This window comes from Caretta caretta, chromosome 1 (genome assembly GCF_965140235.1).
Source record: "Caretta caretta isolate rCarCar2 chromosome 1, rCarCar1.hap1, whole genome shotgun sequence".
NCBI classification, from domain to species: domain Eukaryota; kingdom Metazoa; phylum Chordata; order Testudines; family Cheloniidae; genus Caretta; species Caretta caretta.
Genome location: NC_134206.1, coordinates 226,676,328 through 226,701,984, shown reverse-complemented (window position 1 = coordinate 226,701,984; position 25,657 = coordinate 226,676,328). Strand labels below are relative to the sequence as shown.

Genomic DNA, 25,657 nt, shown 5'->3' with positions numbered 1-25,657 from the left:
CCCCACCAGGACATATACTCAAAGAAGAAGCTGTTACTTACCTTACAGTAACTGGAGTTCTTAGAGATGTTTTGTCCGAATGAGTGCTCCACCTTCCAGCTTCATGGTCAAGAAGGAACTGAGTGGCAGCCAACTGGCACCTCCTTATATGCCCTCATTCAAAGCACAAGGCACAGCTCTGTGCAGGCCTGCAAACTACTTTGTAGTCTCTGAGCGTGCACAAGTGCATGCGCATCCTGCAGAGCCCCATCTGTCGGGATAAAACATCTCTAAGAACACAGTCACTGTAGAGTAAGTAAGCACTACATTTATTGAGCAAAATGTACAGGGTGTGGGTTTGATTTGGTTCTGTGTAGCACTGTCCCTTAAACTCAGTGAAACTAATTTGCGCCGACAGTATCACGCTGCAGGAGGTGACAGAACAGCACGAAAAGGAGTACAAGTGCTGAAGTCTGACCTTCTGCTCATTGGCAGTTAACTTCTTTCCTGTTCTGCAGAGCACCCGGTGAAGACCATGAGCTAGGTCTGGCTCCGAAATTGGGGTTGCCGCTTTGCCAGGCTTTGGTAGAGTTTGACAATGGAAATTATGACAAGACAGTAGAATTACTTTATCCAATTCGCTACCAGCTCTTACAGATAGGAGGCAGCAATGCTCAGGTAAAGGGGTTGAAGATTATTTTATTTAACTGCATTTGGGTAGGGCTTGTTTGTCTTTCGGTAGCATCTGTTACGCTTCCCTTTTCCTTTTCCCTTTCTAAATTTGTGATAATTGAGACAAATTTACAAATAAAAAGTACTGTGTGTCAGCTGCTTGATGTTGTTGGTAGAAGTAGATCCCTTCTGGATGGGTTTACCCAACTCCCAGAAACCGAGCAATTGTTACTTGCAGCATTTATTACTAAATATTAACTTACGTTCATTTTTGTGACTTCTCTTGTCAGAGGGATGTTTTCAACCAGCTATTGATCCATGCTGCTTTAAATTGCAAATCAAAAGCCCATCAGAACCTGGCCAGGTGAGTACCACTTGCTAAAATAAGGACTTCTGGATTCCATGATATGTATCAATAGAAATAGTATTTATGAAAGCAGAAATTGTCAATGCTTTTAAACATTGTAAATTGTAAGTAAAATTATATGCTAGCAAAACTAAAGCTATATAATATTACATTTAATCTTTTAGGGCACAATCTGCAGCAATTGTCAAATATTAACTTTGTTCAGCTGCTACAAACTGGGCTGGTCAATGTTGGCAGTCAGTAGTTCAGCTACAAGAGACTGGTGAAGGTTGGGATCAGGGTGCGAGGAGGAGGAGGCTGCCCTGCTGCTGAGTGGCTCCTGGCTGGGCACAGAGCTATTCAGCAAGAGGCCGGTCTCCTCCTCCTCCGAGTCCAGACTGGAGGGTTTCTGCTCCACTGAGCCAGGACTGCAGCTTTTCCCACACTTTGTGCCTGCGGGGATCAGGTGCCACCATTGCACTCAGTCACCGGTCAGGAGTGTGGGAGCTGTCCCTGGGCAGGAGCTGTTCAGTAGTGGGGTGACCTCCCTTCACTGGGCCAGCACGACCACAGCCTCCCCAACACCTTCTGTCTGCAGAGGTTTGACTGAGTCTGTCACTGGCCCCACATACATGCAGGGAGCCTTCTGCTGCTCCACTCTCACAGCCCCACTCCCTCACGCCCATGAGAGTGGAGCTTCAGAGGGCTCCCTGCATGGCCACAGGACCAGTGACACCCGATCCCTGCAAGCTTAAAGTGTGGGCAAGGCTGCCATCCTGGCAGGGCAGAGCAGATGTGACAAGGGGCCGCAAAGGACTCCCTGCATTTTAGCAGGAGCTACTCAGCAGTGGAGTGGCTCACCCATGGCCAGGGGCTCCTAGTTCTCCTCACAGTCCTGGCTGGGGATAGTTGGCCCTGCCAGCATAGTTGCCTCCCCCGACACTTTGTGCCTGCAGGGATTGGGTTCACTGACCCTGAGGCAGCCCTATGCAACCGCAGTGTCCTGGACCCGCTCCCTCACTCCCATGACAGCAGAGCTACAGAGGCCTACCTGCACTGCCACTGGGCCGGTGGCACCTGATCCCTGCAGGCACCAACTGTTACCAATTGATTCTTCCTCCCCCACACGCCCAATTTCAGTGTGTCAGCTGAAATCGACATTTGCCGACAGTTATCAGTTAAAATGGCCGACAGTTATCAGTTTAAAATGGAATGCTGCCAAACCTACTTATTGTTGAGCCATACATCAGCTCTTCGTTGTGCAGTCTGGTTTTAGTAGAAATCACAAGAGCTGCTCAAAGTAGCAGACTCCTGTGCCAATATCTAAGTCTATTGAAGGTGGCTACCTGATGCAGGTGGCTACCTGGTGCAGGCCAGCTGAAAGAATTGCAGCCTTAAGACCAGATTCTCTGGTGTCAGACTAGTGTAAGAGTAGCTATACTGACTTCACTGTGGTTAGTCCTGATTAACACAAATGTAAATGAGTGGCGAATCAGACCCTTAGCTTCTAAGTAATGAAAATCATTCCAGCCTCCCAGGTATGAAGAGATTCTTGCTCATTTTATTCATTTTCTTCTTATATCTCCCTGTCAGAAACCCCTTATGATCAAAACTAGACAACATGCAGGTATTAGTTGGGGGTGGAACATCAAAAGTGATGTGAGCGGGTAGTCTATGTGTGAGACATCTTATTTCAAATGTTTGTTATGGTTAAGGATTATGAGGTGAGGCATCAGAGCAGGAGCGGATGGTTAGTGGTAGAAGGTGAGCTACAACAAGGGAGTTTTTAGGATCTTGACGGGAAGAGAGCGAGATTATTTAGCACAACCTCACAGAGTTCTTATGCTTTGCTATTTTCAGTGCCACTTGGTGGTGAAAATGGGGAACAATTAGTTGGAGGGTTAGAAATGGGAAAGAGAAGGTCACCCTCTTAGTCTGTGTCCTGCATTGTGGTCAAAGCATATGATACGGGCATTTAAAAACATAGCTGTGCTGTTTTCTACACTGATTTTCCTTGAATAACTCCTTAAAGTGCCAGTGACCAGCCTATTCGCTGCAGCTAATTCCTTATTTTCAGATGACACATGACTACTAAACCAGGAAACAGAAAAACCTGCTTGCTATGCTTTTGAGCACTGTATTTAAGGCCTCTTTTTTTCCCGTCCCCCCTCCCTTATCTCCTTCAGATGCCTCCTAACAGAACGTGATGGGCTGAGACCAAATTCACCATTGACTGAGCGACTTATTCGGAAGGCATCAGCTGTTCATGTGATGGGATAAATCTTAAATCTGTTGTTCCAGTGGAAATAATAATTAGCACTATAATCAGTCACTTTCTATGGCATTAGAAGAAACAAAATGGGGAAAACATTGCATCAGCAGCCATATCAGATCTTCTAAATATCTGAGCTTTGGGAAGCTTGTTGTGGTGATTCAGCATCATTGCTTGAGCTTCTGGCACACCTCTGATTCTTGGAAGATTGTAGCCTCGCTATGCCTAGCAGGGCGACAGTAGCAAATGAAATAGATATCAATCATTTGTTTAAAGCAAGCTTGAGACATTGCTTTTCAGGAGAACGCATCAGTCTTATGCTTATCAGGTTGCGGGCTAACCCTGCTATTATAAAGTTGTGCACTGCCAAAGTAGGCAGTGGTATTGCTTTTCTCAAACATGAGAGGGGATGGGTCGAGCTGTCATGTGAAGAGCCTTTGAAAAAAGATGACATGTGGGATGTACTAGGGAGGACTAAATGGTGCCAAAATGTGTAGAACGTGAACTAATATGTGTTGGCCCAAAGTAACTTTTAGGCCACTCCCCCATGACCATAGAAAGCCCTTGTTCCACAGAACTACTGCCTCAAATAGGGCCAGTATTTGGCAACCCTTTGCTTCCATGCAGTTCTGCTCCATTAGGTTCCTAACACATGTAGACATGCGGCAGGAGAGCAGGAATTTGAACCAAGGAATTCACTGACAGTCTTCTCCTGTGGAGTTGCAGTAGCTGCAGGGGGTGCTTCAGCCCTGGAGTGGCAGTAAAGGTCTGGGGGAAGGTGAATGAGGACTTCTATCACACATATAACACAGCCACGCCAGAGTGACACTACCCAGCATGCAGCTAGGTCCTTTTGGCCTGCCTGCTGGTTCCAGGATTTGGCTCCAAGTTCCTCAAAGGCATAATTTTGTATCATTTGCTATTAAAGTCATACAGGTATGAACTGATCTTTCAGGTCAACCGTTTCATAGTTGTTAATTGAAACATCTTACTGCTTGATGCTCTTATTGCATTTTTAATAGAAGTTTGTGCCACCTTAGTAGGATATAACATCAGTGGATAGGCTCAGAAAAATCTTCGTGCAATCTATTAAGAATTGTATAGATCTTTTTTCATATGTAACTGTGTTCCTTTGATTAGCATTGAACTGATACCTTACTCCTCCGTTGCCATAAATTTTGCTCTTAGATTTGTAATGTGATTTATGGCATTACTCATAGAATCCTAAAGAACTTCATTAAATTCAAGGAGATGATGATTAGTTGTTTTTTTTCCTGAACTTAGGCATCACCAAAGTGACGAATGTATGAAACTGTGCAGGTTTTGAATATTTTCCATACTGGGTTTTATTTAGTGTACATCTTTCTCTAGCAGAGCTGAAGTCAAGCTGTTCTATTACACTCCGCAAGTACAAGGAAACCACAATCTGACTTAAGGCATCAAGTGGAGTAACATTATTCTCCCTTCCTCCCCCTCCTCAAAGAAATTTCATTTTGGGACTCATTTTCGGAAGCGGAATTGGCACCTGAACCATTTTCTTTAAACAGGTGTTAAGCATTTTTGTTGCCAGATAGAGAAGATTATAATTTACATTTGTCCTTCCCTGCCATCACCCCACTCCTTTGTCCCTAAAATGAGTCTGCAGTGGTTTCTTTTAAGTGTTATAAATCCATAGTTACTCTTTGTCAAATTAGAGTGAACTGTAACCACATTCATACTTGAGTTTTTTATGCTGAACATTCCCAAAGTGCTCTTTGAACTGCAGACACAGCACCAACGAAGTACAGCCATAGCTGAGGTGGAGAGAAGCAACTAACGTGTACACAGCAGGGAATTAAAAACTTGTCCAAGTACACTGGCCCCAGCTGTGCCTCCTGCTGCATGGATATTAATGTTTACACTTTTTGTAGAACAGACAGAATCTCTCTTTTAGGTCCCATACAGCTGAAACTGCGTGGTACTTACTACCTTTATCTGCCTCAGAGGGATGTTGACCCTACACTGAACTTGTACAGTTTGACTATAGCTGATGTAAGCACTTCTCCAGCTGTTTGCTTACATTTTATGTTGTAACTAAGCATCATTCCTTCTACTACCACAGCCAAGTGTTATACAAGGCTACAGTTTTGAACTTCTGCTCTCTCTCCACAAAATACCAATAGCGTCCATCTAACAGGCAGTCTTCTATCACAAACAAGGACATTTGCTCATTAGAGAGATGGTTAGTTCAGGGAACAGCTGTGCCAACAGTACTGTAGTCATCCCCAAAAGTACTAGGTTGATAACAGTCCTTCCTTTTCTGTGCTGAGTGATGGCTACCACATTCTGACAGTAGATGTGAGACTGAAACCTATTTAACAAGGAATATCAGGCAAGGGGGCGGTGTTTCTTCCTTCCGTAAAATTACCCTGGCAACGGTCACAAGATGTAAAAAAGAGGGGGAAGCGGGAAGACACAAGTGGTCCCAACTTTAAACTACCAAACAGCTTTTCAAAGCATTGTCTATAAACCCTAAACACAGTGAGCTGTTTCAGGTTTGTTTTGCCTGTTAGACCTTGATCCGGATACCACCGTAGCCTGGTTTGTGTTTTCAGGAATATTTTAGTTACATGTTGTTTCTTTTAAATTAAGCTATGCTGCTAAAGCCATTTGAAAATACAGCCCTAAGTAACAAAGGCTGATATCCTCGAAGCTATTTTGGCGCTGAAGTCCACCATTTAAACACTACTGAAATTTCCCAAATGCTGTAGGCACCTAACTTGGTACCAACTGGCATTTTCTAAGCCACCCAAGCCCTGACATCATCCCACAGCTAATGTGCAGCTCAGAGGGCCTAGCTCAAGCCCAGGCCTGAAGCAGGATTCTCAAAACTAGACAGGAGAATGCCTGTTCTGCCAGTGTGGCCTTATCCTGGTGGCATATTATGACCACACCTAAGACCTGTCAGTCCCTGCAGCAGGGCTGGATGCAGGCCATAGATTGGCTGGGAGGGACATGGCAGCTGCACAAAAGACAGCCTGGGGCGCACAGGGAAATGGGGCAAGCTTGAGAGAGGTATCTAGCATGAGCAGGAGACAGAAAGATTATTTTGGCTAATAGTGTAATGGCTACCTAACTGGCTGGCGACTCTTCAGTGCCTAACTGCAGGAGATGGCTCATGGCTGAGGATCCCAAGCATAGAGAGCTGCCTCTCTCTGGCCCATAAGCCAAGTGCATCAAGTCAGCCATTCAGGTGCCTGCACCCCTCGCTCTGCACTCCAGTTGCTGGCTTCTGAGGATCTCCTTCCTAGGTTTGTAACTCTCCCCATGCACATATTATGTAGGGAGCCTAGGTACATAGCTCAGAGCTGAGGATTCCCCTAGAGAGCAAGCCAGATGGCTTAGGCATTGCAACACTGAGCAGAGCAATGCCTCAGTACCTTTGAGGCCTGGTCTACACTACAGAGTTAGGTTGATGTAAGGCAGCTTACAGTGACTTAACTCTGTAAGCGTTTAGTCTCTAAGGTGCCATAAGTACTCCTCGTTTTTTTACACTACAACATATCCCCCACCAATGTAAGTCACCCACTTAACTCCGCCTCCACAAGAGGCATAGGGCTTAGATGGAGGTAGTTAGGGCAATGCAGTAAACCTGTAGACACTGCGTTACTTACCTTGCTTGTTGGCTCTCACCCCACGCTTCACAGGTGGAGCCCCTGATGCCCCAGGGTGACTTAGGGGCACAAGCCCCAGGGAAAGTCCATTGTTTAGAAGCTTTTGAAAATCCCACTCTTAATGTAGTTGATTTTCTTAAGTGAATATTTTGAGCCACATTTTGAATGCCTAGGGTAGGCGGCATTCCTGAAAGCCATGGTTATGCCAAGTCTTAAAAAAATAAAAAAAAAATCTAAAGCAGCATATCCACAGGCAGATCTCTTGAAGTGTAAAAGAAGAGGGGAAGGAGCTGACCGTGGAGACCATAGCTGGAACACTATGTTCCCTTCTGAGCACCTCATCAGTTGGATATAAATTGGAGAGTTCAGAGAAAAATCATACAAAGTGATTTAAGGGGCTAGCAGGATAAACATTTAGTTATCCCAATAAATTGCTTGACCGTAGTTACTTTTGTAATGTCTGTTAAAAGATTTAGAAATGTCTCTTCACTCTGGGGGGAAAAAAAACCATGATTTATTCCTAAACAATTTTCTGTTTAGCTTCCTAGCAACATATTGCTTAATCGTTCCCTTAGTTTGTCCAAGGGAAATTCCAGGCAGAAACATGTGGGACCATGTTTTCACAGAAGCATTTAATACATGGAAGGGAAATGCATGCACAGTTCTTATTTACTCCAACGAGGAATCACAGAGGATGGACTTGAACTGTATGCTATTCAGCAATAACTCACCCTGAGAAATAGGTTACTATATACTCCAACGCCTTTGTTCTTTACAGAAGGTGTTCCTTTACAGATAGGTACTGAGCATATAAAATAGTTTGCTACAGTGTTCTATGAAATATTCCATCTGATTTTAGAGTATTGCCAAGAAGTGACTATTCTTACTCTCACTTTAAAGCTGGGAAAACTGAAAAAGAGAGAAGGTAAAGTGACTTGCCAAATATCAGAGTGCATCAATGTCAGAGACAATGACAGAAGCCATTCATGCACTCTAGGGCAGAATCTGGCCCATATATTCTCCAAAAAAATTAAAATTATGATAATTTCCTGTATTTATGTACTTTAGCTTTCTATGAATAAATGCTTACCCTTCTCTGAGCAGGTAAAACAAACTATTAAGAAGCTTGCTCTTCTAGTCACCATCAGAGGAGAGAAGTTCTGGAACAGCCTTCCAAGGGGAGCAGTGGGGTCAAAAGACATATCTGGCATCAAGACCAAACTTGATAGGGTTATAGAGGGGATGGTATGATGGGATACCCTAATTTTGGCAATTAATAGATCTTTGACAATTAGCAGTAAATTTCCCCAATGGCCTATGATGGGGTGGGATCTGAGTTACTACAGAGAATTCTTTCCTGGGTGTCTGGCTGGACTTGCCCACATGCTCAGGGTTTAGCTGATTGCCATATTTGGGGTCGGGAAGGAATTTTCTTTCAGGGCAGATTGGAAGAGGCCCTGGGGGGTTTTCGCCTTCCTTTGTAGCCTGGGGCACGGGTCACTTGCTGGAGGATTCTCTGCACCTTGAAGTCTTTAAACCATCATTTGAGAACTTCTGTAGCTCAGACATAGGGGTTTGTTACAGGAGCGGGTGGGTGAGATTCTGTGGCCTGCATTGTGCAGGAGGTCAGACTAGACAATCGTAATGGTCCCTTCTGAGCTTAAAGTCTAGGAGTCTAATCTAGGACAGAAAGATTTCAGTAATTTTTAATCTTTCTTCTGTAAGATATACAGCTGTAAAAACAGAGGTGCCAGTGTATCCACCATGCTATTGCTAAGCATGGGTAGTGCTGAAGAGGGAAAGTGACACCTGGTGACCAAAGGAGGTAATCACTCATTAATACTTTGTAAAATAGCTCAGCCTAAACGATAAAGGCCAACAAACGGATACCTAAAATGAGGCACCTAAATAAAAGTGCCTGCAATGTCGGGGGTGCTGAGGAGATGTAGTCCCCACTGAAGGCAATGGCAGTCAGTCACTTCTGAAGTATGCCCTATAAACTGCCACTTACAGTACCTTGCAATTTTGAATCCTTGCTTTTCTCCGAGTTCTCGCTGGACGGGCGGTACCTGCTGTGTGGGCGCTGCCATAGGTCACATTCACAGAAAGTCACTTTTGGCCAACATGGAATAAAGCGAACCGTATTATCCTTAATAGGACTGCCACTCAGCTTTACTGCAGAGGTTCTGTCTTGACCCATTCCCTGCCACCTTGTTTCCATGAAACCGCATACATAGCCTCACTGTTTGGCGGGTGTTGGATGTCAAGTGCTAGGGAACAAGGGTGGGGGCCAGGAAGGGCGTTAGGATGTGGAGCATCACAGAGCCTAGAAAAGTCACAGGCACAACAGTGGGATCCACCCAGCCTGCGTTGGGTGTCTAGGTTCCCTGTACAATGAAGGGAGAGAAGAGCGAGGTGCCTGAGAATGTGACCCACAAAGCCAGCATGATAGGTGGCACCTTGCCTATGTGAACCAATGGGAAATGCTGAGGATAGGGTTGTGTCCCAGGCCCTGGCTCTCTTAGGTGGCCAGGGCTACATCTACACTGCAAAAGGAAAAGCTGACTGAGTCAACTGACTTGGGATTGCGGGGCTCACACTATGAGGCGAACACAGCAGCGCTCCTGGGGTCCAGGCCCCACCCCAAACAGCAACCACCATCCTATCAGTTTTAGCCCCCGCAGCATGTACCTCGCTAGTCACTTGATCCAGGTTCTGAAACTTGCTTCTGGGGGGCCTTTGCATTGTAGAGCTCCCTAGTCTGGGCTGCTGTGAGGCACTTAGGGCTGCTAGCAAGCCCTGATCTGGGAGACATTAGGTGCTCCTCCACCTAAGTCGCGTGCATAGGGCTGAAATAAAACAGCTGTGGGGAGTGGGACTGCTTAGAACCTTACCTGAGTAGTGGACAGGGTACGTATCCAAGATGCGGGTGACCCTGTCCCAGTTCCAGCCGCCTCCTGAGCATGCCTAAGGGATCAGCTCCACCCCCACCCCCCACTCGACTTAGGTGGAAGAACACCTCTCTTCCCCAGTTTGTGAAATGCTCTGGGGGGCTAGGTGTCTAGATGCCTAATGCAAGGCAGCAGCATGCACACCCAGAGGCAGAAACATTGGTGCTCAAGCAATTTAACTGCAAAACCTAAGGGTGAGTTGAGACACCTAGGGGGTAAGGTGGCAGCCAAGCAGTATTGTTATAGCTTGCAGGGGCACCTAAAAAATGGGACTTCATGCTGAAGGACTTGAGTGGGTGGCACCCTAACTTTTTGGGGGGGGATTACAGTTTTCTATCACTGCATGTTTCCTTTAACGGAGGAGGGAGGGGCTCTAGTTGCAGCTAATGTTGTAGGATTGAGCCTGGGAATAGTTGGACTAAAAGGCTATATGTATATTCAGTTAAATGAAGAAAGTTAATGCCAGATTCCTTGCCCTATGGCATAAGCTTGTTCTACAACCCAGCCTCTGAAAGCAAGCCAATTAGCCCGAGAACCAATCCAGCTGGGTTTCATAGCATGCCATAAGCCAAATTGAATTACTGAGCTGTAATGATCTCTCTTCTCTTTCTTTCTTCGTGTTCTGGCTTAGCTACAGCCACTCATTTTGGAAGCAGAAGTCCGAGTAGTAGCCCTAACAAACCAACGTTTGGATTTCTGTTGCATGCAGAAGCGATGCTGGGGTTTCTCCTGTGCCTAATGCATGCTAGGTGGCAGTATAATTCCATAGAAGGGGAATGCAGGGCTCTCTCCATGCTGCCAAAGAATTCTTTTCACTCCTCCTCTTTGCCTGTGGCTGGAGTGCAGAGAACACACCTCCAAGACTCCAGCTGCCGGATCTTATCCCCATTTAAGCTGATGTCACAATCAGCAGCTATTGAGTTCTGTGGCTAGATGAACCCTTCAAGAATTTGTCCTTGTCAGCCTTCCCACTTGCTATTTATTATAGACTTTCAAGGGGGAATGGGATAGTATGAGCCTCTGTTGCTCATGGTATTCTTTTCTTGTAAAGAAGCCCACTTATCTTAGCCTTTTGGTTAACACATTGCCAGTAGATGGGAGGTCAGATTTTTCTTCCTCATTCTTTGTAAGACCAAGGCCCCATGCAGCAAGATACTGGTTTACGGTTGATGTGTTCAGGTTATCCAGAGGTACCAGGAGGTTGATGTGATTTCTTTCCTCTTCCTCACACCAGTTGGCTGTGGATGATTTTTTTGTTTTTTTAATTCCCCAGGATGATTTCTCTAGATTTTGAAATCCCCTGCTAATCTATAGTCAATACTATGTGAACTTAGCAACAGAAAGCGCCTGAAATATGTGGCAAACCCCTGCTTAAATTATGCATCAGAGTTAATTCTTGGCTGCCTGCTTTTTTATCCCCCCCCCCCCCCCCCAGCATCCTACATTGGTCTTTGTTTAGTCTTAACCTCATTCCAGCCCACAGCCAAGCCCATTTAAAGAGAATTTTATTGAATCTCTAAGGTGGGGGGAGAGGAGAGAGGAAGACCTTAATCAACCTTTAGCCTAGCTAGTGGTTAGAGTACTATCTAGGATGTGGGAGAGCCCTGGTTCAATTCCCTCCCTCCCCATCTCTTCCCAAGGGGGAGAAAGGCTTTGAAGAGGGGTCTCAGGTGAGTGCCCTAGCCACTACAGGATATTTCTGATGTGATGTTCCCTAAATCGCTCTTGTTGAAGTTGTTCCACTGTGGCTAAATAATTAGGAGTCACTGGAGTAGGGATCCTGGTTCTCCTACCTCCCAAGTAATCACATTAAGCCCCAGGCTACCATGTCATTCCCATGCATACTGTCTCTCTCTGGCCCAATGATTCTTTCATCATTTAGCCACAATGGAATAGCTGCAACAAGAGAGACTGAGACAGGTCCTCCCTCGCAGCAGAATATCCCATGGTTCAGTGGTTAGAACATTCCCCGGGGGGGGGGGGGTCAGAGATTCCTATTCAAATCCTCTCCCCCCCTCAGGTGAGACTTGAAACAGAAGGTCTCCTGCAATCCAGGTGAGTCTCTGCCCAGAGGTTAGAGGGGTCTCCCCTCCCCCCGATTTCTTGCTAAAACAGAATAGGGGCCTAACACCAAGAAAGGATTTGCAGCTGAGACTCCCAAGCAGAGGGAGACGCCTCCCTCCAGCTCAGACTGAGGTCTAGTCTACACTACAGATCTATATCCGTATAACTACATCACCCAGGCGTATGAAAAATCCACCTTTCAGGGAGCCCGTGGATTAACTATGCCGACGGGAGAGCTCCCTCCCATCGGTTTACAGCATCTTCATTGAAGTGCTACAGTGGTGCAGCTGTGTGAATGCAATATTTTAAGTGTTGGCCTGCCCTTAAGCACCAAACTCTGAAGGGGTGGGGCTTAGAACAAACCCATCACTTTGGCACCTCCCACTAGCTAATTTAGGCAGGGAAATGCCTAGTGTGCTAGCTTTTGTGAATCCAATTCTGAGGCACCTATCTCCCTATCCATTCATTGTGCAGGAAGCTGAAGCACCAAACTCAGGCTTTGTGAACCCCAGTGATTTTTCAAGGTGCCTTAAAGTGAGGCACAGTGATGCTCAGCATCACCACACCTAAGTTCCTTTGTGAATCCAGCACATATTGATAGTCAATGAGACTCAGGCGCCTAAATAAAATCACTTAGGCACTTTTGCATCTTACAAAATGCACCTAGACTGCACTGTATTGACGACAATAAAAATCAGTATTGTAGGTAGGGGTGTGTGAGTGTGAGTGATCCATAGCAAAATAGTTACTTATTGACCAGCCATTGCCAGAACATTTTCCCCCTTCTGAACAATGGTACCACAGTTGCTTCCTCTCAATCTTTTGCTTCTTCCATGACTGTCTAAAGCAATTGCTCATAGAAGACAGTGTCCCCACTGCCACATAATTAAACATAAAAGATACTGGACAATCATAATTTGATATTCAGTTTATTAAGAGACATTTTGTGATTGCAAAGCTCAGTCACACACTGTTCTGTTTGATGCAGCCCTTCATACTTAGCTGTGTATGCAGAATTACCTGAGGTCTCACTACAGTTGCCAAGGTCAAATCGAAGTCCAGAAACACAAAAGTAAAAAGCCTGGAATAGCAGTATTAATTGGCCTGTCTACTTGATTATGGCATAAGCTTACATTACATTACACATTTAAGTCTAGTGACATTAGTTCATTACTAGAGACAAAAGCTGAGTAATAGAACTGACTTTTATACTCTATTAAATAGGAGTCTAAAAATATAAAACTCCAGAGCCTAGTGAACATGTGGGAGAAACAAGTGTTTCAGAATCAACCTACACCTCTTCACCCTTCAGCTGAGGTGTCAAAGCACTCAAACATATTTTGGAATGCCTCCAACAAGTCCTCCACCACCATGGATAACCAGATTCTATATTTCTGATTTTTGTTTTTAAAAGGTGAAAAATATTCTTTGATTGTATAAAGGCTTGACACATTTACTGTATTTACATTTCCTAGTCTCACACCCTTCTTCCTCAGTGAGTTTGTCAGTTCCCAGCATCTCACATGAGCATCTCCAGCCTGGAATGTGTCTAACTCCTATGCCCAGGATGTTGTTACAACTTGGCTAAATTCAAAACCAGATTCTCTCCCCCTCCCCCCTGCCGAAGCCTAGAAAAATGCAATAGTTTTCAAACATGCCACATTATAAAAACTTCAGTAGTTCTTGCTGTAGCAGTGTTCCCCTCCCACCAGCCAAGGGAGTTTGCTCACTCTTGCCAAAATGATTCACCTTTGAGCAGAGGCATTTCAGCCCAAAAGGTGCGCTCGTAGAAAGTTAGTAGGGGGATAATGGAAATGCGATCTTCATTACCCAAAAAACCCCTTGAATGAGAGCTCAACAGACTGCAGATCTGTTAATAAAACATGCTTGGTCACTATTAGTAAAGTTACCCATTGCTGACATGGGGTAATGTTAAACATGGTTTATATGAAAATGTAGACCAGAACTATCTGGTAAGACCCGAACCATTTCAGAAACAATAGTTAGAACACTGTTATGACTATGCTTGGCTCATCATTGTCAGCAGTGGGTAATTTTTCTAGCGTAGAACTGGCCATAGAAAATGAATATGACAGTTAACGAGGAACTAACAAGTTCTTGACAAGTGAGCACGTTCTACTGCACCAGAGTGATGAACATCTTTAAAGATGTTCACCCCACGCAAGTCACGTGATTCCCTGGCACAACGAAAGTTACTGTCCATCCTGCATGACAGAAAAACATCAAAGCACCCCAAGACATTACTTCTGTCCTACAGCATTTGTTGGACAACTATCCACATGTGGAAAACGTAATACACTAAAGGCCAAGTTTTCAAGTGAATCTCAACCAAGCCTTTAAATTTATGCATGTAATCATTAGCAACGGAAACAACTAATTCTGGGGCATGCCTTTTCCCAGACTGTCAATTGTAATAGTCTACCTCCAGATCAAGTTGCACAGCGAGTCTGCTATAGAGTTGGAAACAGACCCATGGCTGACCATATTCTGCTCTAACCACTAGGTTGACATTGCTTGTGCAGTAGGAGGAATTCCTCCTTTTGAGACCTTATTCATTACACCAGTTTACAAAAAACAGACTTTTTATTTGTCTAGTTACTGATTTTGATCTAAAATATTGACATCAACATATGGTACTTCAAGAACACCACCCTGTCAAATCCACAGTAAACTAATTCACAAGTCCCTTGGAAATGATAGGGCAGGCAAGGGAAAGAGCCACCTCAGAGTTGAATGACTCATCATTTGGAGCATTACAAAATCAACTTGTCAACTATATTAAACTAGAATTGACAATTTTTCTCTTGGTTGAACGTATTTCTGAAGAGAAATGCTTTCTAGACCGTATTTCCAAAGTTTGCTGTTGCTGCACAAAGAAGAATCACAAATTCCACTCCCACATCCCCAATTCTGACCCCTCCTGTGTGGGGCTACCCTAAGGTTTACATATTATGAACAAGTGAAAGTCAACAGTTAGATGAAAAAGAGTAATTGCCTAGTGTGCAGGATGCTCCTCCTGCCAACCTCCTTCATCCAAAGAATTTGCTCCTTGTAGTATTTGGAAAGGTGCTCTATTAAAAATGAAATGAGTATTAGACAATCTAATCCAGGATAAGAAACCCTTAAAAACCATGTAAAATTAGGTCTGAATGCTACAGTGAGAGATACAAACTGCTCTCTCCCTTATTTAAGATACAAAACATTTTTTTTCCTCTTCAGTATAGTCTATTATATACTCTGGGTAAATCTGATGCTTCTCAAAGATGACAAAAATGGAGGGAACCAGCACATTGTCCACACAGCTGTCGTAAAAGGTGAGCATATTAGAAGCTCTTTGTGGGGGACGAACGTAGGTTGGGTTTCCTTTAACAAAGTCTCCAATGAGAACTCGAGCCACAAACATGGTGTTCCCTTTTGCAGCAGATTGACTATAAGAGTGGGCATACTTAGCATCTCTGGCAAAGTAACTTCCTAGGAATGACAAAAAAAGGACACTGTAAGGATACTGGATGTGTCTGCTGTACTGTATACATCAGGCACAAAAGAGTTAGCATAGCACAATAATTAAGATGTATTTGACTCAAATTTCAATAAATGAACTTTATGCTTATTGGCACCCCAGTATGCTTAGTGGAGATTTCACACCAGACAGCTAAAGGATTTTGCCATAAAACTCCCATTAATTTAAAGAGGAGGGAAAGAGCAAGCTGAGTTATGAAGGAGTGAGATAGAAAGGGAGAGTAAAGAAAAATAGCATAGGCAGGGTAAGACATTAGATCAACAGGTATAGCACAAGGGGAAAAATAATGTTAAGAGCGGAAGGAAAAAAGACAGCATCATGGGGGCATAAGGGAGAAAGACCTCGTCTCCATCCAACAGAGAATTACCATCTTCAACTCCCCTCCTGCTGAGGTGAAGGAGGTAATGGACTGGCAAGTTTCCCTCTACTTCCTAGGAATCAAAACATGCCCCTGCCTCCCAATATAACAATTCTTTTTCAGCCCCCAAATTAAATTCTCTCAACCTCATATCAAATTCTCCACTCACGCAAACCAATTCCTTTTCAACCTGAAAGAATACTGGAGCTTCCCCCACATCGCTTCCCCCCAGGCATGAACAAACAAATCACTGCAACTTATAAAGACCAATTACCACTGTAACATCATCATTGGGTACTTTAAAGAAAGTCTGTGATCTCATATACACAGTCACGTCCTCCTCACCTTTTCCATAGTTTGTTCCATGGACCCCACAGATTCTCCAGTCAAAATTTTGATTGCAGATGGCTTCCAAATAGGAACTGTTGGTTCCATGGAACAGGAGCTTCTCATCTACATCTTTCCCTCCATTTTTCTTCTTCATCTGCTCTTTTTGCCTGATGTGAAAAATATTTTTAAAAGACACACACTATAATATGGATGAGATTTTCCAGCCACCTACTGTATTCCACTGGCAGTCAAATTAGAGCTGCTAGTCTGGGAACGGCAGTAAAAACTACTAGGAAGATGGAAGAGAGACAGTAATTTTTAAAGAGCATGAACATTTATGTTGTCAAAACCTCATCTGGATTTTCAGAAATCATTTTACTGTGCAAGTCAGCAACATTGTCTCCTTCAGAAAGGGCTCAAAGTTAAGGGGAACAGAGACGATGTTCTTGTCTCCCTACATTTGATAAAAATCTGAAAGGGAACGTGGAAAAAGATACAAGGCAAATGGATTAAGATTAGTTCTCAGGTTGTGGTAAAAGCTGTCAGTTATTTTCAAGGTCTGTTCTGTTAAAACAAGCCATTTCTAGCAAACTCCTTTTTGCTGCTTAGCAATTGTTATTGCTTGGTTAGACTATTAGCTCCATCATTGCCAAACCCAAACTGTTTGAGGGGAAAATGTTCTGTCTATCTAGGTAGGGTCTTATATGCTCTCCCCACCCCCTAATTGCCACTAAATCAAAGCACTCTTCTTAAATGTTTCTGCTGCTGTTCTTAATTGGCCAACTATGCTGCAGACATTTAAAACACAAAAGGAACTAGAGCACATCAGTAACAAATAACCCAAGCCTTGGGCATTGTACTCAATGTAGTTGGGCTGTTTTACACCAGAAGCCCCAAATATGCCTTCAGGGACCTTGTCCCGAGAGAGGAGTGCGACACATTTGTAAAATACCCATTAAAAGAGACTCTAGATCCACTGCAGCAGACTTATTCAGGGATACAGTCTCCTTTTGAACTTGTGCAGACAGTGAAGACACCGATATCGGGGCAATTCAATATTCAGGAAACACAGACGTACTTGCATCCCAATTCTGTGTGCTAGTCCCATCTGTTAAGTTTCGTGGATTAGCTACTCCACGGAGAGTCAGCAGCTTTGCCGTAGAGGGAATGTGACCTTTTCCAAGAGGGGGCACTAAAGCTCAGCGGCAGCAGCACATCAACAATGAATAGCGAATTATCCCAGAAAGGCCTGAGGGGTATTTCTGAGAGTTCCTTTAAGTAACCACATCACACCGGGCAACCTCCAGAGTTAATGCCAGTCACCAGCATGTATGCCCAGGAGACAGCCTTGGAAGTTATGAGACTCACGCCCCTTATTATTGCCACGACTAGGGTAACGTAATAAAATAGATACAAACCACTGAAAGACTTGCCAAAGGGATGGGTTCTGAATCCTCCTCATTCTCTGGATAACATAATTGTTCATTGTCCTTTTAAATAGGGTCTCAATTTCAGTGAATTCAGAGGATGGATTAGTGATCTCCACTGCCTATAAAAACACCAAGCCACAGCCAAAGATTACAGAAAGTTTCAACTGGGTGTAAGGGGTGACCACACTTTCATAGGCAGAGCCAGTGAGACCAAAGGTGGATCTTTTGAGTGTATGTAGGGCTTGAAATCCTATTCACTAACAGAACAGGAACAGCCCAGATAGTTGCTAAGTGAGCTCCCACATTCTGTTCTGTGCAGTGTACCTCTCTTTGGGAAGGACCTCTCAGGTGGAGGAGAGATGAATTCAAGTGTTTGTATAGGTTTCATACTTCGTCTGTTGAGATGGTGACCTGTCAACTATAAACTAGGCTGAGACTACCAACTCCTGTAACACAGGGCTACCAGACAGACCTCAGTTGGTAACAATTTTTCAGTCACTGCTGCCTAGGGCAAATATGAAATCAAAACTTGAAGTGAAAGGCCCCAATTCCAACGTCTCAACGGTGCATCTTAAAACAGGGAGCAGTGGCTGCTCTGGAAGGCATGGTGAAAGCAACAGCTTTGTCAGCTCAGTCATAATCAAAAATGAAAATTCAAGCACATCAGTGATTTTGTAAGTTAAGTAGGATTTAGATGTGGCACAATGAGATCTGTATCCAGTTTACTTTTGTTTACTAGATATTTATATATTAGACAACCTCTGAATGGACAAATCTTAAATCGGTTAATGGGATTTTAGAATGATCCAAGCTGCAGTGGCAAGAATTATTTCTTTAGATTTTATTAAAAAGCCTACCAGTGTGAAAATTGCAACTCGCATTTCTTTTATGCAAAAAAACAAAAAAAAACACTTTACGAAGCCACTTCACAATAAAAATCAAGATCATGCAAAACTCACTTAACAAATTAGAACTTCCCCTCGGCTGAGCCCAGTGTATTTCACATCACAGTAGATCCATATTTTGTGACAGGAGAACTGCTGGACTGTGCAGCAATGTGAATTGTGTCACTGTATTCTGGCACCAGGCAACCGTAATTATTCATTTTGTTCATGTAGGAGAATAAAAGCATTTTTGTGATCATCCAAACTAACAGCATCTTCCATACTGCTCATTCCATGAAGGAATTCCCACCCCTTCCTTAGCCTCAATATCACCCAGAAAGCCTCTTTCCCCCACCATCATGCTTCCATCCCAAGCTTTCCTGGCATCTCCCCAATCCATGCACCACTTGCTGCTTTGGGTGGTTCACTTGTCCAGTGCTCTCTGCCTCAGAAGTAAGAGAATGGAACTCTCAGCTGGGTCTGGGTAACAGCAGAGACCAGGGATACCCGGGAGAGAAACAGCTAAAGCACATGGAGTGGGGTCTGCACAGCCTGGACCTGAGCAACGGAGCTGCTGAAGCTGCTACAAGTTCCCCACTTCCTGGGTACATGTGGCTGGAGGTGGGGAGGGGTGGTCTGAGCCCAACTGGCCCTGAACAACACTGGCACAGCTTGGCCGAGGAGCTCCTGGCACTGCCTGCAAGTTGTGTACCTGCTTCCCCTGCCTCCTTCCCTCTCTCACCCACACACCACTTGCCAGAGAGCAGGGTGAGTGCTGTCAGGAAAGGGTTATGATCTTACAGAAAATATCTGAGTGGCAAATCCTAACTCGCCTATATCCAGAAAAAACAATTACATTGATTGCCAAGCAGCAGACACAGACTCATTTCTCCTGGATTTTATAGAATCATTCCCGTTTCACTGGAGTGGTTCAAACAAAAATAAAACCAAATCTCAGGCTGGCAGAATACCACCACATCTAAAATTATAGGCTGACGTGTTCTGTGGTATAACAGTAGCTTTGCACTTGTAAGCATTACTATCCCCATATTAGAGATGGGAGTAACTGAGGCAGAGAGGTTAAGCGACTTGTCCAAAGTCACAAGATCAGTGGCAAAACTAGATCTTCTGACTTCCAGAAACGCTTTCATCTCAGCTCAGTGACTTCTCTCTGGCATGACAAGAGTCCACAGACCTAACAGAGACACAGAATGGAGAGGAGAGAGACCAAAGACCTCTTGATGCCAACTGGCAGAGGTCACAGCAGTACATCAGGTTACAGGGATCCCCTAGGTTCACCAAAAGGTGTCATGTTATGTTATCTTCTTCAGGCTTTGCAGTTAAAGGCCGAGGTAGCGTGCAATGGAGACAGATTTCTCCAAACAGGAAGTGGGAGACATTTATCTCCCTGGTTGACCACTGTGTATTGTGTATCTTACAATGGAAGTCTATTTGCATATGGAGCCAAATGCTAACGAACAGATTGCAAGTGCTGCAGGAAAAAAGCAAAGACAGCAGGGATTATCCTGTTTAAAAGTAAAAAAGACAGTGAACTTTTGGGAATATCACTGCGGGTACGGATGTATACCTGGCATCCTTCAATCTGGAAAGACAAGCTGTCAGTGGGCTTGATCTTATGAAAGGAAGATCTGAACCATCCTGGTTGAAAATGCTACAAAAAGGATTTGGGGAAGCTATGCTATAGGAAACAGGGAAAAAGTTTAGGCTTTAGCAAGCATTTTATTTTGTTTTATACGTAAGCCATTTGTTTCCATTATTCTTTCTTACTATCATTTGAATCTCTGTAATTTGATAATAAACTTATTCTTGTTTTCACTTTCAGTATCTCTGACTGCTGTGTGATAAGCAGAGTGATAATCCTGAGTTAAAGCTTGTCAGATGTGTGTGTTGTTCCTTTAGAATTCGATAGTTCTGCGAGTGTTGAGTGGGTCAGGGCCTGGGCACTCAAGAGAGGGGTGCTTGGAGGACTCGAGAGGTTGGTGTGGGCTCATCGCTATCCTGTGGGGCGCGGGGGAGATGGGGAGACTTGGAAGGCCTCATGTTGCCAGAAGCTGGTGGATTCAAGGAGCTGATTCACAGCAGGCATGGACAAGGCTGCCTTATGCCAAGGGCAGGTGGTATTAAGGTGCCTCACAACCCTGGGAAGCGTCACTAAATGCTCTGACCCTAACATATATTTCCATATGTTAAAAGGATAGCATGCTAGAATATAGACTACGAAGTGTTGAGATATGTAAGGGTTAAACAGAGACCTGGGAAACCGCTGGTGTGCAGACATGGTATTAGGGAGTAGAAGCACGGGTCGGCACCGCTTCTGTGCTTGATACATAGAGTGCTACCCCTCTCCCTTCCCGTCTCCTGGTTAAGGATTAATAGGCGTTGCAGCTGCATAAGGAATATGGGGATCTAAAGGATACTCTTTGTGTAAAGCAGTGTTCTCTCCCCTTCCCTTCCTTTCCCAGCTACATAAATGAGCTCAGGGTCATGGCCTCTTCCTCCCTTCCCTGCAAACTGCTAATCAAGGGAATCTGTGGCTGCAATTACTGCAAAGAAATTTATCTTCAAGGTAAAATTATTTGTAAGATATGCTAATGTTGTAAACAGTACAGGGGCGGGGATAATTATATTCAGTATATAGCTATTAATAGTCATTGTATGGACATTAATATTACTCAGTAAGGGTTTTGGGGATATTGTAGTAAATGTAAATATTTACATACTAACAAATAAAAAAAAGAGTGCTGTAACTAATTCAGGGCTTCCTCAACAATTGGGTCGAGGGGAACAAGTACCACAATAAAGAAACCCCTCTACTCAATCCGCTTCTGGGTCAGCCTGCTCATTCTCCAACACAAATATTATATTCATACATTTTACGACAACATCACAACTCATTTTTTGCCATTTCTCTCTCTTCAGCTACCAATTCCATTTTGTCACCATTACACAAAGTTTAAAAAAAAGGAGGGGGATTCACAACACCTGATTTACTAATCCTAACAAGCTATCAATATCTAACAATATAGATTATAGACATATAAACTTCTACTTTGCATAGGATCTTTCATGTCTCAAAATGCTTTACAGAATAAATACTGCAATCTCCAATATTATGTGTAGGGAAGGAGGAAGAAAATAGAAGACTTTACACTAAACAGGGAAGACTTTTTTTTTGGGGGGGGGGGGGGGGAAGGGGTGAAGAGTCTCTCATAAGTGATCCTTTCCAGTGTAGCAAGATTTTCCAGAAGAGTTTGCAAGGCCAATGTCTGAAGTGTAGGAAATTCATCAAGGCTGAGGTGTCAGATGTTGTGAAGGCCACCACAGAGGCATGTAGAATCCCAGCCAGCCATGAAACAGTGAAAGAGGAGGATTACTACTGTGAAAGAAAAACCTTATGGTCAGAGAGGTAATGATCAATCTCAGATCAATTATGCTTCTACCTGGTCTACACTTTAAGATGGAAGATGTTAAATCTTAAAGTGTCAACTGAGACGAGGTACTTGACTGAAACGAAAGCTGGATTCTTTTAATCTCTCACCTCACTAACCACCAATAATAACAGGTTTCCTAGATGTCCAACAGCTCTTCTCTTACTGGTTAGCTTCATTTCTTTCAGAGTAACAGCCGTGTTAGTCTGTATTCGCAAAAAGAAAAGGAGTACTTGTGGCACTTTAGAGACTAACCAATTTATTTGAGCATGAGCTTTCGTGAGCTACAGCTCACTTCATCGGATGCATCCGATGAAGTGAGCTGTAGCTCACGAAAGCTCATGCTCAAATAAATTGGTTAGTCTCTAAGGTGCCACAAGTACTCCTTTTCTTTTTGCTTCATTTCTTTGTGTCTGTATTATATATTTAACACTGTATGTGTTTGATTAGATATGAAAACAGAGGGGCAAAGATTTTACAAGCTCATGTGAGGCGAGCCAGAAGTTTCACTATATGAGAGCTATTTTCAATGACCATTTATAATTAGCAACAACCATTAATCTCTCCCATTCACAGGAGACCTTGGCCTATGCTCAGATCTTAAAAAGGAACATTTGGTGGTGTCGGATGTGGTTAATGGTATATGGAGATTTTTCACTTTTAAGTCACTAGTCCAAACTTGACCTAGTAATGACCATATCATGATCATCATCTATGATGGTTCTTTGGTGGCCTATGTGGCAAGAGTTGGTAATCTCAGTCCAGTTCCTATTGAATAGACATGAACTTCAGGATACATCTACACTACAATTAAAAACCCATGTTTAACTGCAATGCCAATGTTCCGGCTCTGGGACCCTTCCACTGCACGGGGTCCTAGAACCTGGGCTCCAGCCCAAGTCCAAACATTTACACTGCAAATAAACAGTCCCTGAGCCTGAGCCCCATGAGCCCAAGTCAGATGGCATGGACCAGCCGTAGGGGTCTAACTGCCATGTAAACATACTTTGGTGGGTTTTCAAGCTCACCTGGCACACATCTTAGTCTCAGGACACTTTGGGCCAGATTTTTAGTACAGTGTCTAGTGGGGTTTTCAGAGGTGCCTGGACACCAATCTGCAACCTAAATACCTTTTAAAATCTGTCCCTTTGTAACTATATTTCCAAACGGCAAATGTTTCACTAGACCTGGACACTTTATCATGTCCCTTTGGGCTCAGTGCCTTTCCATCAAAAGAACCTGTATAGGAACAACCCAATCTCACTGGAGCAAAAAGGAGAAGACACAAGTACCTTGTACCCCACGTCAGGCAGCGCTGATTTGTCCCAGTTTCTAGGATAGTTTTGATCTGGAGTATCAGTCACTCTTTGGCTGTTTGCAAACAAAAAGAAAACCAGGAATGAGTCTATGGTACTTCCACTCCTGTCCTGAACCTTCTTCCAAATGGACAGGGTCCCCTTGGAATCAGTCTTTTTTGGTCACTTCCCTTGTAAGAATTGACAACACAGATTTAATCTGGTTACATACTGCAGATTGCCAATTAAGTATCGTCATGTAACGAGGGGGTTCCCAACAGGAATTAGTCCCCTGTTTCTGGTGGGCAGCATTTCTTAGGCCTGGTATATACTAGTGATGTAAGTCGATCTAGCGTGTAGTGTAGACGAGGCCTTGGCCCCTTACTATGCTTTTGTAAGAGACAAGTTCCTCCTCATCAACACCCCCATCTCCTCTTACCCTGTGTACCACAGGAACAGGCAGATTCCTGCTCATGCAGCAGAGAACTGCAACGTTGCACACTGATTGTAGCACTGCTGCAACTATCTGCAAACCAGCAGTTTGTTATAGGATTCCACCAAAAGCAAGAACAGTTGCACTGCAGTACAACCAACCGCTATGGAAGAATTGTCGATGAGAATCAAGAAACTTCCCCATATACAGCCACCATTCCATACAGGGGCATTTCATTTTACAGTGGAAAAAAAACAAACAAAAAAAAATGAACGCATTGTTGAGTACCCTTTCTTCATCTTTTTCACATCTTCTGAGGACACAAACTTTGGTCGCCTGCGGACTTCTCTTTGAGTTTGATAGCGGACATTTTTCTGGACCATTTCTTGAAAGAGAAAATTTATTTTATATGTTTTTACACACACACACAGAGCACGATAGGAAATAAACATTCATTTGTTGATGGAATGTGGCCAGCTGAACTTTGTGTCTGTTTAGCAACAGCTATCTCTACAGCCCCACTACTTTGTCTCAATCTTCTCCGTCTCTTTCCTATGACTCTCTTACTTGAGCTTTCCTATCTTTCCGGAACTCACTTGCTCCCTCCATCTCACTTATACTCTTTCTTCATAGCATGGAAAACGTTCAAATCTACCAGACAATTCATGGCTTTACTATGTATTTAAATAAGAGCTCACTCCCTCATCTCCTGTCTTCTGCTCCCATTTAAGGCTGCAGTGAAGTTGAAAATTCTGGAGTGGAGCGCTGAAGGAGCTTGACAGATTTTGTGCCCCCTGTGAGCCTCAGTAACCCTTCTGCAAAATGGGTATTATAATAATAGGCCAAAGGAAAGTTGTGAGAATTCATAAATAACTTTGTAGACCATGGAGATCCCCAGAAAGAGCTACAGCTGTGTGATGGGTTACAGCTGTGATACCTCACTCCTTCTTGTCAACTGCTGGAAATGGCCCACCTTGATCATCATTACAAAAGGTCCCCCCCACCGCTGGTAATAGCTCACCTTACCTGATCACTCTTGTTACAGCGTGTATGGTAACCCCCATTGTTTCATGTTCTCTGTGTATATAAAATCTCCCCACTGTATTTTCCACTACATGCATCCGATGAAGTGAGCTATAGCTCACGAAAGCTTATGCTCAAATAAATTTGTTAGTCTCTAAGGTGCCACAAGTCCTCCTTTTCTTTTTGCAGATACAGACTAACACAGCTGCTACTCTGAAAGCTGTGATATTAGAAGTATTCCCATCGTAGACTTGTCAGAAGCTCAGAATTAAGGCTACAGGATCTGGCAGAAGAAAAAGCTGCACATGATGCTCTCAGGGAAACACAGCCATCTTAAACAAAATCATAAGTAATAATCATAGCAAAAAAACCAACCAGCGGCTGGTCAAGTATTATTTCGTTTTTGGTTAGATGAGGCCTTCCACAAGTTTACTCTAAAAGGAAAAGCGTTCTTTAAAACCTCTTCCCCCCGCTCCCTCCCCTTACCTCATGCACCTTACCCTGCCCTCTTTGTCCAATTTCTGCCTTGTTTTGTTCGGTCATTCATTTGTCCACATACTTATGTTGGACCATATTAAAGAAGTTTTGTATTAAAATCACAAATGAGTTTGACTCCCCAAAGTTTAAATTCCAGGGTATTACTAATTAAGAGGTCTCTTGTTTTTATGGTTTCTCTCCCTCTGTGTGAAACTTGCAAGCTGCTAATTGTGTTAGTCTGTTCTCAAATCAATACTTTGTAACAACAACAACTACTCACACAGAGACTCCCCGCCCTTTTGTTCTATTTATCTTGCTTTATTAACTGTGATTAAAATAGAGATAGAGGATGTATGCTTGGTGTGGATAATAAATGAATGATCAGGGAGGTGCCAGCCTAAAAATCCAGTGTCGATCAGCCTAAGAAGGCATAAAGTGGAAACAACCAGAGGATCCCCGGAGGGCAGACTAGAATCCACCCAACAGGCTCAAGGATGGGA

At 43.7% G+C, this 25,657-nt stretch overlaps 2 protein-coding genes across 4 annotated transcripts in view; one reads left to right on the top strand and one right to left on the bottom strand.

The window, feature by feature from the left end:
* TTC38 (tetratricopeptide repeat domain 38) overlaps window positions 1–4,524 on the top strand; it is a 50,192-nt gene extending 45,668 nt beyond the window's left edge. Inside the window, exons 12-14 of the mRNA XM_048824557.2 lie at window positions 498–657; window positions 942–1,015; window positions 3,184–4,524. Of these exons, the coding sequence (XP_048680514.1) occupies window positions 498–657; window positions 942–1,015; window positions 3,184–3,277 (328 nt within the window). The 3' untranslated portion in view covers window positions 3,278–4,524. The remainder of the gene's footprint in view (window positions 1–497; window positions 658–941; window positions 1,016–3,183) is intronic.
* Window positions 4,525–12,850: 8,326 nt separating this feature from the next.
* LOC125624149 (protein mono-ADP-ribosyltransferase PARP12-like) overlaps window positions 12,851–25,657 on the bottom strand; it is a 41,206-nt gene continuing 28,399 nt past the window's right edge. The window contains exons 9-13 of one of the 3 annotated variants that reach the window (XM_048824550.2): window positions 23,946–24,042; window positions 23,222–23,300; window positions 17,585–17,715; window positions 16,182–16,333; window positions 12,851–15,429 (exon numbers count right to left, since the gene is read on the bottom strand). In XM_048824550.2, coding sequence (XP_048680507.2) covers window positions 15,146–15,429; window positions 16,182–16,333; window positions 17,585–17,715; window positions 23,222–23,300; window positions 23,946–24,042 — 743 coding nt within the window. In that variant the 3' untranslated portion in view covers window positions 12,851–15,145. The other 2 variants (XM_075121116.1, XM_075121117.1) reach the window with 2 other exon arrangements.